The 16,811-nt window shown below is 36.1% G+C and overlaps 1 protein-coding gene across 1 annotated transcript in view; it reads left to right on the top strand.

The window, feature by feature from the left end:
* Window positions 1-3,097: 3,097 nt before the first annotated feature.
* Window positions 3,098-16,811, top strand: part of LOC136837253 (monoglyceride lipase-like) — a 143,606-nt gene continuing 129,892 nt past the window's right edge. Inside the window, exon 1 of the mRNA XM_067101995.1 lies at window positions 3,098-3,591. Coding sequence (XP_066958096.1) covers window positions 3,443-3,591 — 149 coding nt within the window. The 5' untranslated portion in view covers window positions 3,098-3,442. The remainder of the gene's footprint in view (window positions 3,592-16,811) is intronic.

The following is a 16,811-nucleotide window of genomic DNA, read 5'->3' as shown; positions in this document are numbered from 1 at the left end:
GTTGCTCTCGGCAGATAAAGGGGATCAGGGATCAATTGTGAATGTGAAAGATCTCTGTTGAAATACAACTTATGAAAAAGTGACAAACAAGAGACCATCCGTCGATGGTCCAAGTCATAACTGCTACTATTAGGAAACAGAAACCTATACCATCGCGAACCCAGCCACTCTATCTAAAAGGGATGAATCTCTGGTAGAAGCAGACGTCCACACCGGAGAACAGTATTCTAGTAAAGGGAGGACAAACGACATAAAACAGGTTGCATTGATTTTATCACTATTATAAATATATGAGGCCTTACTAACAATACCTAACTTTCATGCGGCATTTGCTGAAACTTTCGTTAGATGTTTCCCAAAAGTTAGATGTGAGTAAAAAATTACACCTAGAATAGTTAAAGCTTCAGACTCATTCAGCAAAGCTCCATCCACTTGAAGGGGAGGAGATGGGGTGGGAAATCTGTACGAGATCTGCTAATAAATAGTATTTTCGTTTTACTGGAGTTCCCCTTCATACCCCACCGACTACACTATTACCTGATCCGGTCCATGTTCCAACTGAGGCTGAGGGCAGCTTCATTTCTCGTAAGAGGAAACTTTACTACACCCACAAGTGTTGCATCATCGGCATGCTGAACAATCTTGTTTTCCAAGCCAACAACCTTATGGCTTGTATAGACTACACTAAAAATAACAGTGGACCAAGAACACTAACCTGTGGAACTCCAGACAAAATGGGTCTTGGTTAACTGAAGCTCTCGTCCGCAGCAACTCGTAGCTGCCCACCTATAAGGAAATCTTGAAGTAATCCTAAAACATATCTACCCACTCCAAGATTCTGAAGTTTATAAATAAGTGCCTTGTGATTTACTAAATCGAAAGCAGCATTAAAATCCATTTGAATTACTCGGCACTCAAAACCCTTATCAAGGTTCCCTTGCAAATGGCAAGTCAAGTCGAAAAGAGCATCGCAGGTACCTAACTGCTTCCTATATGCATATTGACTATCAGCTAACAATCCTTTAGATTCCACATGCACATATAGTGGCATAAAAATAATTTTTTTTTTTCAGCAACTTTGGAGTGCACAGGGAGAATAGAGATTGGCCTGTAGTTACTGCAGCCTGCAGATATACCACTCTTTGGAACAGGCACTGTATTACTAAGCTTGCGCTCATCCGCAAAGATACTACGTCGACATAAAAATCTATAGAATTTACTTATCTTGGGAGACAACACACTAGAAACTTTTTGAAAAACAAAGGAAAGAAACCATCAGGATCTTCTCTACCCCAGTTATCAAGATTATCCAGAATTTTCTGAACATCCCTGGAGCGGAATACAAATTTTGTAAAAATAGGTTCAGGGAGAGGGACATCCTCAGCTGACTGCTTAGCTTCAAAAGCTCGATGAAGCAGCTCTGCCTTTTCCCTAGGCCAGTAACCAATCTACAGTACCATCATCTGTTAGTAGTGGTGGAATGGAAGATGAGCCTGACCTAAAGATAGATGATACCAATTTGGTCCACCACTGATGAGGCTGAGTAATTCCTTCAAGTTTCCTCTTCAAGGAATTGCTGTAATTTCTCTCGGCTGTATGGTAAGTTCTATTTGCAGCACGGCGAGACTCAACAAAAATGTGTAATTTTCTTTTGAACGATTTCGTCTCCATGCGTTGAATTTGGTCTGTTTGTCATGATAGGCTCGTTACAACTATCATTAAACCATGGCTGGTCATTTGTCCTCCGTCGTTTTGGTTCTGTCACGGAAGGTGAAACCTGCTTCGTTTATTTCCTCGGACGATGTGAGTTTGAAGTACCATGTGTATTAAAAAAAAGTTCGAGAACTCGTGAAGGAAGGAGGTTACTGTTGCTATTAAAAGAAATGTGTATATATACTTACACACGCACATATACAGTATATATATATATATATATATATATATATATATATATATATATATATATATATATATATATATATATATATATATATATTATATATTTCTCTTCGTTTAATAACCACAATAACCTCCTTCCTTCACGACGTTCTCATACTTTATATATATATATATATATATATATATATATATATATATATATATATATATATATATATATATATATATATATATATATATATATATGTCAACACGTAATCAGTCATTACGCGTAATGACTGAAATTTCAGTCATCACGCGTAATGCACTTAGGGACATTTGATCCCCAGGAGCTAGTACTAAACACGGCGAAATACATTTGACCCCCAGGGGCTAGTACTAAACCCGGCGAAACAGTGTAGGTGACTCACTGTTTCGCCGTGTTTAGTACTAGCTCCTGGGGGATCAAATGTCCCCAAATGCATTACGCGTGATGACTGAAATTTCAGTCATTACGCGTAATGACTGATTACGCATGTTGACTGTAACATATATATATGTATATATAAATGTATACATATATATATAATGGTGTGTATAATTCTGAAAGAATTAATTAAATTTACGCGCATTATTTTAGTTCTAAATTATTACGTAGCATCATTTATTGTTACCAGCCCTTTTTACACATTATTCTAGGAATTTGTCGAATGTCGTTACTAACTGGGTGTTATTTTAGGGAAACCGCTCTGCACTTTGTTTAGCTGCCCGACGTGATTCTTTTTCGATGAAATGAACGGGAAAAAACGACCCCATTTCTGCCACGAAAATTCTCGGTAGCTACCATTACTGCCGTGTTTTACATAAATGAATTCTAGCAAATACCAAGAGACTTACGACTCGCATTTCAATAGTAATAGAAAACTTACAAAACGAATTGCCAATGTCGCTTTCTTGTTACCATGGCTACAGCGTCCCATGTGCCTGGACGTGCGCAATCTTATCCATGTGACTGAGGTATGCCAACGTTGCCTGACGCACAAAGTTTTACTCATTTTCGCTATTTTAATTCATGGGTGTTTGTAACTCGAGAAGAGTATTGGGGATATAAATCAAGATCTATGAATGGTCACAATGATTCAAAGAAATGAACACCGGCAACAAAGCCGACTATTACAGGACGACACGTTCATGAGGGTATTCTGCGGTATGCCAAACCACATACTTCCCCGAGAGTCCCGAACACTGGTATGGTTTCTCTCGGACGTGGCGAACGTAGCTCTCCCCTCCGTATGAACTATAGGATTTCCTTCTTAAACTTGGATACGGTTTTGTATTAGTCCCTTGGGATTTCGTGCTGTTTTCCAGAATGATGCGAGAAAATTGCCGCTTAAGAATGAATCGTTAACTGAAACTCTGCGTTAGAAATACTAACGAAAAAACACCGCTTTATTGCCGCGAAACAGATTATAACAATAACGTACTTCGGTAACAGGTACCGTTGGACTCTTCCATCGATAAATCGACTCAAAGTGCTACAAAACCAGAAGTAGAGCTGCACAAAATGACGAGCAAAGTTTCTCCCTGGGAAACGACCAACTCCACCACCAAAATCGAAAGTCGGGTTGGACCTGAAACAAAGTTCTTTGTGAATAAAAATGAGCTGAAAATCCACTGCAGTTACTGGAGACCGAACGACAACACTGAAATAAGGTAAGCCCGGTGATCGTGACCCCCTTTCCTCTCTCCGGGAACGGATTTTCAAGGTCATTGCCAAGATGCTCTCTCTCTCTCCTTTAAATGTCCCCTAGGCCTACTCTTTCAAAAGTTAGGCCTATGAAGCTGAGGCAGTTCTAATGGCTTCGATCATGAGGTGATGAGAATGAGTGTCAGTAGCCGATGTGTTTATTGTTCCGGAGCCAAACCTGATAAATAATCTTAAATAAAGCACGTATAAGTTTAACAGATCGCGTTATTTTAGCCTTAAGCAATGCTTATGCATAACAAATCGCTCTTGCTGACATGTGTGGTATAGCCTACACGCTGTGTAAAATTAACGTGTACGTATATAATTATGCACATCATGTGCTTGTATGTATATGTTTTTATATATATAGGCATGTATGTATTTATAAATGTACGTATATATTTATGTATGTATGAGTATATATACATATATATACTATAATATATATGTAAGTATATCTATCTATATATATATATATATATATATATATATATATATATATATATATATATATATATATATATATATATATATATACATATTTGTGGTGTGCGTGTATAAATGAATGATTGAGCAACTAAACGTTTGGAGTGCTGTTATGTTTTGGTTTCTCCGGAGCCATTCCAGGGTAAACGACCTTGTTGGTCTAGTCTAGTGGTTAAAACCTCACCAGCGTGAGACGCGAATTTGATCCAGCTGGGGGAAATTATTTATATTGTTTCTTGAAAAAAAGTATTGTGACCCTGACCTAATTCCCTTGTGTATCAAGGGGTTAGTAGACTAATGCTCCACTACTGGTGTGTATCAAGGGGTTAGTAGACTAGTGCTCCACTATTGGAGTGTGTATAGATGTATATATTTATATATATGTGTGTGTACAATAAATACACAAAACATTATATACATATATATAATACATATATGTACTATCGATAGGGTACGACTCATGCGCTGCCAACCGAACTTATCCTGTTCGGATTGGAGTCCGTTGATGACAGTGGGAGAAATCCAATCATGACCGACGTTGGTAACGTTGCGTAATTTTTGTCACTTTGTGTTTTAGTGTCATTACATTCACTTTAGCGATGTAGTTAGAAAATTGGCTATTTTAGTCGTCGTCTAAATATAGCCTACGGGCTGCTCGTGAGTGCAAGAAGCTTTTGTGCAGGCCTTGGCCCAACTACAAACAACAACGAACTTTAGTTTTCTTGTTTTGTTTTTGATTAAATCAGCCATGTGCTGGCACGGGCTCATGTTCCTAGAGTAGTCTAAGTCAAAGATATCTAAAGACATCGGTCCAAGTTTTCTGTTTGGGTACGTCATGACATAATGACGGAGTAAGAACAGTACATTTTAGATTTAAATAAACTTACCGGCAGGGATGCGTTTAATTCGTATAATTTGGAATGAGATATTTTGAAATTTGGCAGTTGTATTTGTTGATTTATATTTTTTAGTTTCTTGAAATTTAAAATAATTTTGAATATGGGGAAAAATTTTTATGTGCAGTCTTCATTCGTAATGCACGAGTACATTCGTGCTTTTGTTGCTAAACGAGCCACACAACATCAAAAGTCAGAGATGCCCGTATTAATTGGCTTATTCGCTGTTGTACTGATGTAGTAAATAGCTTTTTTTTTTCGATCATTAATGGTTCCATAGCAATTGTAAATGGGATTTACCCTCTTTTCAAAACGCGTTAAAATAAAATTTTGACTTGATAATGCTCGTCAGTTAATTAAGAACACATTTTTTACACAAAGAATCATAAAATTGTTGAGAAGGTTTGTGCTTTTGAAGGGACATCTCCCGAAACCTTTCTGAATTTTGGTAAATAGGAAGGAAATTGTCCATCGCAAAGCTTAGTCAATACTTTTGCGATTTTGTGGCTCAGTACACACTTCGAACTTAGGAAAAATTATCTGCTGAGATTGATTAAACTTACAATAGTTCATCCTGTCATGGAATTGAGAATACTTTTATAACGCACAATGGGAATCATTCTTTGTAATACGATTAATTTCACGCATGGTACGGAAGTGCAGCAGGATACTGGAGCCAGTATCCACTTGGTACAAATGACCTCGCTCACAATTCTGTAGTACTTCTGGGTTGGTGTAATGAGTTCAGAGGGCCACGACAAACTTCGTAGTTCCATATAACACCTTACCCGATACCTTGCCTTATCAGAGGAGTCCTTAGACCAACCGTTCAGAAGATATCTGTATATAGACTCAGAATTCTCCCACAGATACTCTGGAACACGATGGCGATTGTTTTTATAGGTCTTCAAAATTCGGTATCAATCTTTCAACTTTAGCGTATAAGACACAAGCTTAATAATTCAAAACTAACTAGTTACTTGAAACTCACGACAGTATTATATATTGTCTATAGTTGTTTCCCTTATGTACTAGATCAGTGGTTCCCAAACTGGGGGGCGCGCCCCACTAGGGGCGCGTGAGGACGATACAAGGGGTGCGTGAAGTCATCCAGTTGCTACTGGAATCACTGCAAGAGGAAGCCATCGATTTGAAATGTGACTTGAGCGCGAAAAGGGACTTTGAAACAATGAAGTTAGAAGAGTTTTGGGTGAAATATCTCCCCATGTACCCAACAGTAGGTGAAGAAGCACTTCGTGTGATTCTTCCCTTTTCTTCTACTTATCTTTGTGAAGCAGGATTTTCAGCTCTTGTTCTGAAAACAAAACAGCACAACCGACTGGATGTAGGAAATGATTTGCGTTGTGCGCTGTCATCCTTCAATCCTAGAATTTCTGATCTTGTGAGGAAGAAGCAGCAGCATCCATCTCACTAAATTTGACTAGAAATTGTGCCTTAGTCTCATAAGTATTTCCAAATATTATATGCCATGTTTTCAAATTATCTGTTCTTAAAATTGCAACTCAATTTTGCCAATTTGCTAATGTTCAAACTTTTTTTCGCTCACTTTGAACCAAATGTTTCGTTTTTAGTTACTGGAATGTACTATTATTTGTTTGAGTGGCTTTCATTATTAAAATGTAATACAAACAGAAATCTGTTTTCCTCTACAATGCTAAGAAATAAATGTAAGAATCATTTCATATAAAAAAAAAAAGAGAGGAGTGGGGGCGTACGGGTCTACTGGAAGCAAAAAGGGGACGCCAGGTAAGATAGTTTGGGAACCACTGTACTAGATGATACCAACTAACTTGATTTGTGCTCCAATTTTTACGGTATAATTGTTGCTAAAAGTCGAATGTAACGCGGAATTTGACTAATTGTAACAGCCAGCGAAAGTGCTCAGGTACAGCGAAACTTGATATATCAGTTTTCAAGCGACAGTAGCATTAGGCCAACAATGTGCACAGTCGTGAAAGGTGAACAGCTTTGCACTCAAAAGTGCACCGGTTGCTCTGAAGTTAAACGCTTTATTGGATACTTTTTAGCGTCAATCATAGTCAGTTAGGAAACCTGCCTTAATTTTATTTTTTGATTACATTAAAATGCTAGTTTATATTTAGAGGGGTAAAGTAGGCTAACGATTAACTAGATGTATAAGACTCAAAAACACTTTTTAACTAACAATGTTGATAATAATTTCTTACAGTCTGTAAATATAAGTAACAATGTTGATAATTTCTTACATAGCCTGTAAATAATAAAATAGTCTGTACATAAGATCAAGTACTTAATCAAGACGTGAAATTTAAAAAAGAGTAATTTAAAATCTTAAATGCTTGAATAAAACTACCAAAAGTCGTGGAACTTTCATGGACATCAATTGTAATTTACCCCATGCTTACATCTAACAAGGACATATACTGATATCGCTCTCATATGATACGAGAAATTTTGTAGACAAATTTAACTCATTTTTGGCGTCCGTCATGATAGAGTTACCAGTAATAACAGTCATTATCATTTATTGTTGCTATAGCTGTCCCGCTCATTTCCAAGTTTGTTAGCCACTCGTCACTCGGCTTGGCGCGTGTGTGGAATTTTCATTGCAGAGGTCATCAAGTTGCTCGTCATGGGGAGATTCAGGATCGATTCCAAAGCGAAACCTGTGTCTCTGTTCACTCTAGCAGTAGTTTACTACTTGATAGTTGATCGGATTTGTTGCGTCGCAGCAGCAATAAATAAGGAGAGCAAGGGTGGTAGCAGCCTCAGCTGAAAATAAATACTGTACACTGGATGTGTTGTACATTCTGGGCCCGGTCTCGTAAAGGAGAAAAGCGTATAGGATATATATATATATATATATATATATATATATATATATATATATATATATATATATATATATATGTGTGTGTGTGTGTGTGTGTGTGTGTATAGATATATGTATAGATATATAATTACAGAAATTGTGTAATATAATGTACCTGCTGAAACAGTAATAATGGTAGGCGGAAAGTAGAAGTGCCACAGAAATTAAGTATCGTCATAGTTATGCAAGACCAAATCGAATAAAATTCGGCTCTTCCACTATTTGGATAGACGAATGGATTAAAAAATTAGAATGAATCCTCAGTTTTATATCATAATCGGAACATAAGTGAAATTACGGGTGTACATTTGCATTTAATTTTCGTTTTAACAGAGAAAAAATGTATAGTCTTATTATTCAGTAACAGCAGTTCAGTCCGAAATAAATGTATAGTTTTATTATTCAGTAACCAGTTCGTTCCGATTATCGTTACGCCTGAAATGATCTAGGTAGCTACAGTAGTTACCCTAGCACTAAAACTGGTATGCTCGTTTCTCTTTCTCTGTCTCTCTCTCTTTAGATTTATTACTTATTTTCCCTCCTAAGCATATTACTTACCGGCAGGTTTACAGTTTTGTAATATGATTCACTTATCGTAAGTACTACAAATATTAAACATTGTAATTTGTGGCTTTTCGACAGTTCCACCGTTCCTCCTCTCCTCGTGCTTATATTAGTTGTGTGCTTTCAAGACTGAATTTTGAGCGTATTTACTGACTGACTGATGAAAGTTTGTGAACTTTTTCCACCTCTCCTAGTACAACAAACTGGTAATTAAGGCAATTTGTAGAATTTCAGTAAAATCACCCGTTTCTCATTGCTTCTAGCTTTGCTAGGTTTTCCAGAATACTTCAAGAATTCACGTACGATGAGTTGAAAATCCTTATTCAGTAATTCAGAATTGGGTAAAATCGATACAATATGAAGTGTATGAAGTGTATCCATTAAAAAAAAATTTTTTTACCCGCCATTTGTCTTCTGAGTATGTTGTTTTCTCATGTTAGAACTAAAAGACACGCTTTTATTTATTTAGTTTGCGATAAATAAAGAGAGGGATGTCATGGTTGGTAAATGAACTCCTCCTCCTCCCTCCCCCCCAAAAAAGACAAATGGCCTTATCCTTCTGAGTCCTGACTATTGTAGCGTTTCAGCTGTTTCCTCCCAAAAAGTTTGTTGTTTGTTTATTACATTTATATGCTGATCATTTGCTGTTATATGAACTTGATACTTGGAAACTGTAGGTTGGTCGTTTTTGAAGCTTCTAAGAGGAGCTCGTAGATTTTGAAGTGTTGTCAAGGGTATGGCGACAATTCGGGTTCTGGATTTTTATATTTAATTTTGTTTATTGTGAGAATTTATTACATCTAATATCACACGATAATTGGCATTACTTATGTAGAGCTCGCCCAAGGGACTTTTCCAGAATTTTGTTCTGTGCTGCAACCCTCCTGTGAATTTCCGAAGGAAGGAGGAAATGTTGTTGTTGTGTTTTAAATACTTTAAAGGAAAGTCGCATCCTGTTGGAGTTCATCCGTTTCCGTGGCTGGGTTAATATCTTAACTTCGTTGTTTCTCGTCGTGGATGGGATTTTGTTGCAATGTTCGGTCCAACAAAAGATATTTTCCTGTAAATTAATGTTGCGGTAAAGTAACCGGTTCTTCTTGGTATGGGAAACATTGTAAATCCTCTACGTAAGTAACCACTGCTAATAAAAAAAGGTAAAAAAATGCGCCGTTCTGTACAGCATATAATGCTGTATGAGCGACGGTCCATGAAACTTCAGCCACGGCCCGGGGATGGCACGTCCTGTAGCGTTGCCAGATGCACGGTCATGGCTAACTTTAACTTTAAATAAAATAAAAACTTATTGATCAGCATACCAATTTTCCAGCCCTCTAGCATCAGTAGTTTTTAAGATCTGAGGCCGGACAGAAAAAGTGCGGACGGACAGACAAAGCCATCTCAATAGTTTTCTTTTATAGAACACTAAAAAAAAAAAATGGTTTTAAAGTCACATGAATTAAGAAAATTGTAATATGAGTGTATACCTGTACGTCGAGCAGGCTGCTAATAAAAACAGATTATAGTGAGAAAGAAAGAGTACTTAAGCTACGTCAAAATTCGAGGGAAGGGAAGGATATAATTGGATATAGTTATACAGTATATTGTGGACATAACCATCAATAACTTATCGCCAAGGCTTACCCGCATAAATTATGGGTTAGCTCTCTGTGGGTCACCACTTAACGCTCTCTGATGGGCAGTGCCATACAATCCATAAACCCCTTATGTGAGTCTCTCTCTCTCTCTCTCTCTCTCTCTCTCTCTCTCTCTCTCTGCAAGAGAAAATGGCTTCCGTAATTTTTTCATAATTTATCATATTAATTTTTGAAAGCTTAATGTAGCGTGTTAAGATATATGAAACGTAAAGCTCAAAGAACTTCTTGGGATGGTTCTTTTATAGAGTCCGATATGAACTGTGTAAAATAAGGACATTGGGATAATTAAACAAAGAAAAAAAATGATTCGATGAGCGAAAATACGAGGTTTTAAGTTTTCGTCTGGGAGAGATGAGATGTAGTGAGTATGTATTAGGCTTTTGTCTTTTTGGAAGTCTTATAATAGAAGGCGAGTATTTAATAATCCAAGAAAGACACCAGTTTTAAATATCACACGGGGTCAACTACCATATCACAAGCAGGTTGAAAATAACCGTTAGAGAAGAAAGAGCCCTCGTCCAGTATTGGATAATCGTATGAAACACTGGTTTCAACTACCAATGAGCCGATAACTTCTGTTCAACCTGTTTATGACGTGTGCGCGATATGTTACCAACGTGTGTTCGTGACATGTTTTACTGAGGTGTGTTAGTTCCTCGTTGGACGAATCGGTAGAGTTGTCGGCTAGCACTCTGCCAGGCCCGGGTTCGAGTCTCCGGCCAGCCAACGAAAAATTAGAGGAATTTATTTCTGGTGATAGAAATTCATTTCTCGGTATAATGTGGTTCGGATTCCACAATAAGCTGTAGGTCCCGTTGCTAGGTAACCAATTGGTTCTTAGCCACGTAAAATAACTCTAATCCTTCGGGCCAGCCTAGGAGAGCTGTTAATCAGCTCAGTGGTCTGGTTATTCTTACAATTACCTACGACAAGGAGGAGGTGTTTTTGTGTTGGATGGCAGTGTTAGTAGTGTAACGTACAAGTTAGTGTGGGGATTTTCACGAAAGTTGTACCGCAATGTGAGCCTCGTGAAACAAGTTTCTGACTTTGTTAGAGAAGATAGAGACAACTTTTAGAGATCAGGGACCTTCTTAGGCGAGCACTTTCTCTCGAGCCCCAGTTGAGGATTTTGGCTCAGAGCCGCACTGTACGTGAAAAATTACCTAGACGTACATCGTTAACTTCACACTTGCGTGGTTGCATTGGCGAAGATTTGACATCATCTTACACTTGGGTTTCCAAAGTATTGAAAAGAATACGTAGACTCAGATTTTCAAGTTCGCCAACAGTCAGTTACGCTCTTACGCAATGTAGTAATGACCCGGTGTCGGCGAACTTTTGAATTTGACTGAAATTTTACACCGCATTACGTAGCTTGGGGTGGGGGGATAGAACTTACTAGAGTATCACCTGGTATCGCCTTCTCTCTCTCTCTCTCTCTCTCTCTCTCTCTCTCTCTCTCTCTCTCTCTCTCTCTCTCTCTCTCTCTCTCTCTCGTTCGTATGTAAAACTCTTATGAATAATCTTTTTATTAAATAGTCTTCATGACTGATACAAAGTCTGCCATTAATGAGAAAATTCGTTATAAGGCAAATGAGGCTTCTCCTTTCGTGACAGCCGTATAATTTATAAGGATGTGAATTACCTTGTGGCAATTTAGCGTTTAGTGAGTCGTGTTTTTTTGTGTGTATAATTCTTATTCTTTGAGAGCATTGCTTATTTGCTTATGTATCATAATTCTTTGGTGAATAATGTTAATTTTGCCTTGGACAATGCTTATTCGTCCCTGAATAATCATTTGGTGTAAAATTCGTGTTCACATATGAATAACCTTCAAAGCATTTTGAATAATCATCGCTCAACATGAATGATTATACCTACTTTGTATTTACACTGTATTATGCATGAATAACAATCTTTTTATAGTGAACATTAACCGTTTTCTTAAGCCATTGTAGTTACGTGATGAATAATAATCGTAGCCACTGTTTATTCATCCTCATTCACCTATGAATAGCACGAATTTCATCAATAATCCCCCTTTTTTAGTGAGCAAAGTCCTGTCCTCTGTAAGTAATGATGATTGTAATCTTGCTTTCATGAAAAAAGAAAAAGTGGCAGCGTTGTCCACAACTAGACCCATTCTTTCGTGGATAAAGCTTATTCTGTCTGGTATTTTTTTGCAACTTGTGCGTGCTGTGTGTGGGTGTGTATTTCCGGCTTTTATTGTTGTTTTTTCTTCCTGAATTATAGTTTTGTTTGTGCTTTATTGGACAGTGCAATGAAAAAGTGTGTGTGATATTTTGTGTATATATATGTGTGTATGTGTCCATATGTGATGGACACGTATATGTGCGCCATGTAATTTTAAATCACGGTGACTTCTTCACCTCTCGAGTTCTTTTCATTGTTCTTCGCCTAACCTTACTTTTGCAGTTCTTGATTCCTAATAGGAAATAAGTCAAGAAGCCCTTCCATTTGTTGTGGTACTCGAATCCACGCATACGGGATTAGGCAGTGTTGCCGAAACGTGGAAATATGGTCTCCGGTGTGGAAGTTTTTCATGCTCAAGATGATCGGGTGCAGAAGCGGTCTGCCACACCAAGCGTGGAAGAAATTTCCATACAATTTAGGGGATTATTGTGTCAGATATTTTATTTTCTTATAATATATGATTCATTTACCTATATTCTCGGTCAGTTGATTATTTATTTATATGTTCATATAATAATGACCGAATAAAGAGCCATCAAAGAATGGCTGTTTACGTCGAATTATGGAACAATGTCTTGACACACCGAATGCAGATGGTAACAGATGACAGCTTTAGGTTTCCATTTAATTAAGGTAACATCTATTTATTTTTTTAATACATGTAAGGGAAGTTCATTGCAAAGTGGTATTGTAAATGCATTTAATGTTTAGAACTACATAATAGTCTCATTATCATTTAAAGCTTTAGCATGTCAAGAGACCCATGTATTGATAGACACATAGGTTTTCCTGTTAACATATGTTTACGGGAAATGATCTTTAGACTGTGAAGGAAAGCGTATATTGTTTTATATACGTTAGGTTTTACCGATGGTTGAATGCACTGAAAATTTAGGCGAGTGCAGAAGTCGGTGGTGTGGAAATGTGGCAACACTGACCTCATTCTGAATGAGGTTACTGTCTCACAGTAACTCTTGAGAAAAAGTTTCCCCACCAGAAAGTGCGAGGAAACTTGAATTCGTTAGTACTATAACTGCAGTGAATGTCTATAGCGAATGTAAACAGTAGAGTCTGTAATACAAACATATATATATAGACATAAATATTCGTTTATTCTAAAAGGTATCCATTCCGATCATTCCATAGTTACTCCACTTTTCTAATCGGTAAAATGTTTCATGTTTTAACCCATGCGATAGACTGCACGCTTTCTGTAACTGAGCTTAAAAAAACATATTGTATAACACTGAATAAGCAGTTCATTCCCGGGAAATGTCTTCATGAAAAGTGGGGTGCTGAAAAATATAGGGGAAAATACTTATGAAAATGACCTTCGTGGAAAAAAAAAATTAAAAAAGAGAAAGAAAAGTTTGGAACGGCAACGCGGAACTGAGTTGGCAATTATGAGAATTTCTTCCGTCTATCTGGCACCTGTTCTATTGATCACGTGCTCCTGTTTCGTTTTTTGTTTTTTTTTTTCCCCGAGCATTGATGGATGACGATGCTTTTAATGCTGGGCTTTTCCTTGTCGTTTTTCCCTTTTATACACATGGTAGAAAATACTTTTAACAATGTATAGTGTAGTTGTTACACATACAAATTACATATAAACGCACACACACATATATATAGTGTTTTCGAGAGCTTAAGTAAATATATTTTTGTTATCTTTATATTTATGAGCTTGTTGCATCGTTATTATTCATAACCTATTACTACAAGGAAAAACATAAAAATACCTGGCCAGCAAGCTTACACAGACAGTAATTTTCATATAAATAAAAAGAGAGTGGTATAAGATTACAAACTTTTTTTATATAATAAAGAATATGGCTTGACAAATAGTACCAGAAAGTAAAAAGAAAATAATAGGCTTAAGAAGGCCACTTGACTCTCAAGTTGATATTCCTTTTCGTAAACAGGTGACCATCGGCATGATTAAAATTGCCGCGTAAAATGTCTCGTAATGATACTTTAAAGTTTACAAATGAATTCCAATCTCTGGTAACTGGGCATAATGGCACCTAGTCAGATATGGGCTACTGACAAATTGCTGGACGAGGAGCGCGGACCAAGTGACTTAACTATGAGATATGAAACACATAACAGAAGATCGGACATCGAGGATAACTATATGTAATTACGTGTATAAATATGAGATATGAAATACATAACAGAAGTTCGGACATCGAAGATAACTAGTGTAGTTACCGTTGAAACATAAGATGTGAAATACATAAGTGAAGATTTGGACATCGAGGATAACTAGACGCAGTTAACTATGGAAATATAATATAAGATATGAAATACAATTAATGTAGGAAGGTCCGGCACAAAGTCGCCCGTTAGAATCTGCAATCTTAATAGCCATGTGAAGTGAGACTTGCAAAGCCTTCAAATAAATTTGCCTGAAAATAAAGGCATGGAATGGTGCTTGACATCCTGCCTGACTGGGAAAACAACATTGTCACGACAAAAGGTCTGAGGCATGTGATAATAATACCGTCATGTCTTTGGATATAGCAGCGATTGCTAACAATACGTTTCTCCCTTTGTTGTAGGATTAGCCTTTGCACATGAAAGAATTTATTGTTAACACTAAACAGACAGAGAGACTAACGTAGAATGAGATATGCTTTTGGGGAACATTGTTGTTTGCGCAGTCTTTCAAGTTAGTGTATAAAATTTCTCTCTCTCTCTCTCTCTCTCTCTCTCTCTCTCTCTCTCTCTTCCTCATTGGACGGGTTGGTATCGTTCTCGGCTAGCACTCGGCTGGCCCCGCGTTCGATTCTCCAACCGGCCAATGAAGAATTAGAGAAATTCATTTCTGGTGATAGAAATTCATTTCTCGTCGTAATGTGGTTCGGATTCCACAATAAGCTGTAGGTCCCGTTGCTAGGTAACCAGTTGGTTCTTAGCCATGTAAAATAAATCTAATCCTTCGGGGCAGCTCAGTGGTCTGGTTAAACTAAGGTATACTTAACTCTCTCTCTCTCTCTCTCTCTCTCTCTCTCTCTCTCTCTCTCTCTCTCTCTCTCTCTCAAGGCTACCTTTGGGGAGCTTCTGAATTGCATATCAAGGAATTCTTCACCATCTCTTGGATTTTAAATCCCGTTAAAGCTTTTATGGCAAGTGGCTTGTGTTTCATTTTTATATAGGGGGCATACCAGTCGCCTTACCAGGAGAGGTTCAAAGGTTCTATTCCCCAGAAAGACAGAACGATAGAGATACTTTTTTTTTTTGTTATCCCATTGTGCGTTCGTTGACTTTAGGTACAGATAATTTATTAGGTAGTTGGTCGGCTGTGGTGGGTCACTTCTTGGATTGTAGAAGGAGAAGGTTATGTGGCTAAGCAACATTAACTTCAAATATTTGCTGAAGACTGGAATGGTTCAAATTTCTGAAGCCTCTTCTTAGGGGAAATTGTGTATATATATATATATATATATATATATATATATATATATACATATATATATATACATATGTATGAATGTATAACTGAATCATGAAAATATGGAACTTGAATCATATAAATATGGAACTTGATAAATTATATATATATACAGTATAAATATATATATATATATATATATATATATATATATATATATATATATATATATATATATATATATATATATATATATATATATATATATAATTTATTTTGTGTGTACTTGTAAACAATTTTGAATAGGGAGAGACGAAAACGGAGATAAGGTTAGAAGGATACCATGTTGTAACTACGCATTCATTATGTGATTTTTTTCCATTGAAGCGACACATCGAAGTATATCAGTACTTGACTGATGAGTCTGTCTATAGTTGCTAAGCAGAGTTTAGTCTTTTGTGCTGCTCCCTTTCCTTCTCGTTTGCAAATAAAATAGGACTGTTGCTAGCCACTCCATGATCTTAGTTGCGGGAAATCTAAGAATAGAGCCGTCGCTAATCCTGAATTTCTCTCCTCCTGATATATATATATATATATATATATATATATATATATATATATATATATATATATATATATATATATATATATATAATATATATATATATATATATATATATATATATATATGTATAAAATGAAAATTGGTGCCCCATGAAATTTTATCTGGATCCACTATGTCATATATATATATATATATATATATATAAAGTAAATATTTATATATATATATATATATATATATATATATATATATATATATATATATATATATATATATATATATATATATATATATATATATATATATATATATATATATATATATTATATATATATATATATATATATATGTATATATGTATATATATATATATATATATATATATATATATATATATATATATATATGTACTTAAACATACACATTTACACACAAATATACAGTATATATGTATATAATGTGTGTACACATATATGTTTGCATATATACTTATAATATATATATATATATATATATATATATATATATATATATATATAT

Source organism: Macrobrachium rosenbergii, chromosome 4, assembly GCF_040412425.1.
Source record: "Macrobrachium rosenbergii isolate ZJJX-2024 chromosome 4, ASM4041242v1, whole genome shotgun sequence".
Taxonomy (NCBI): domain Eukaryota; kingdom Metazoa; phylum Arthropoda; class Malacostraca; order Decapoda; family Palaemonidae; genus Macrobrachium; species Macrobrachium rosenbergii.
This window is presented reverse-complemented; position numbering and strand designations above follow the sequence as displayed.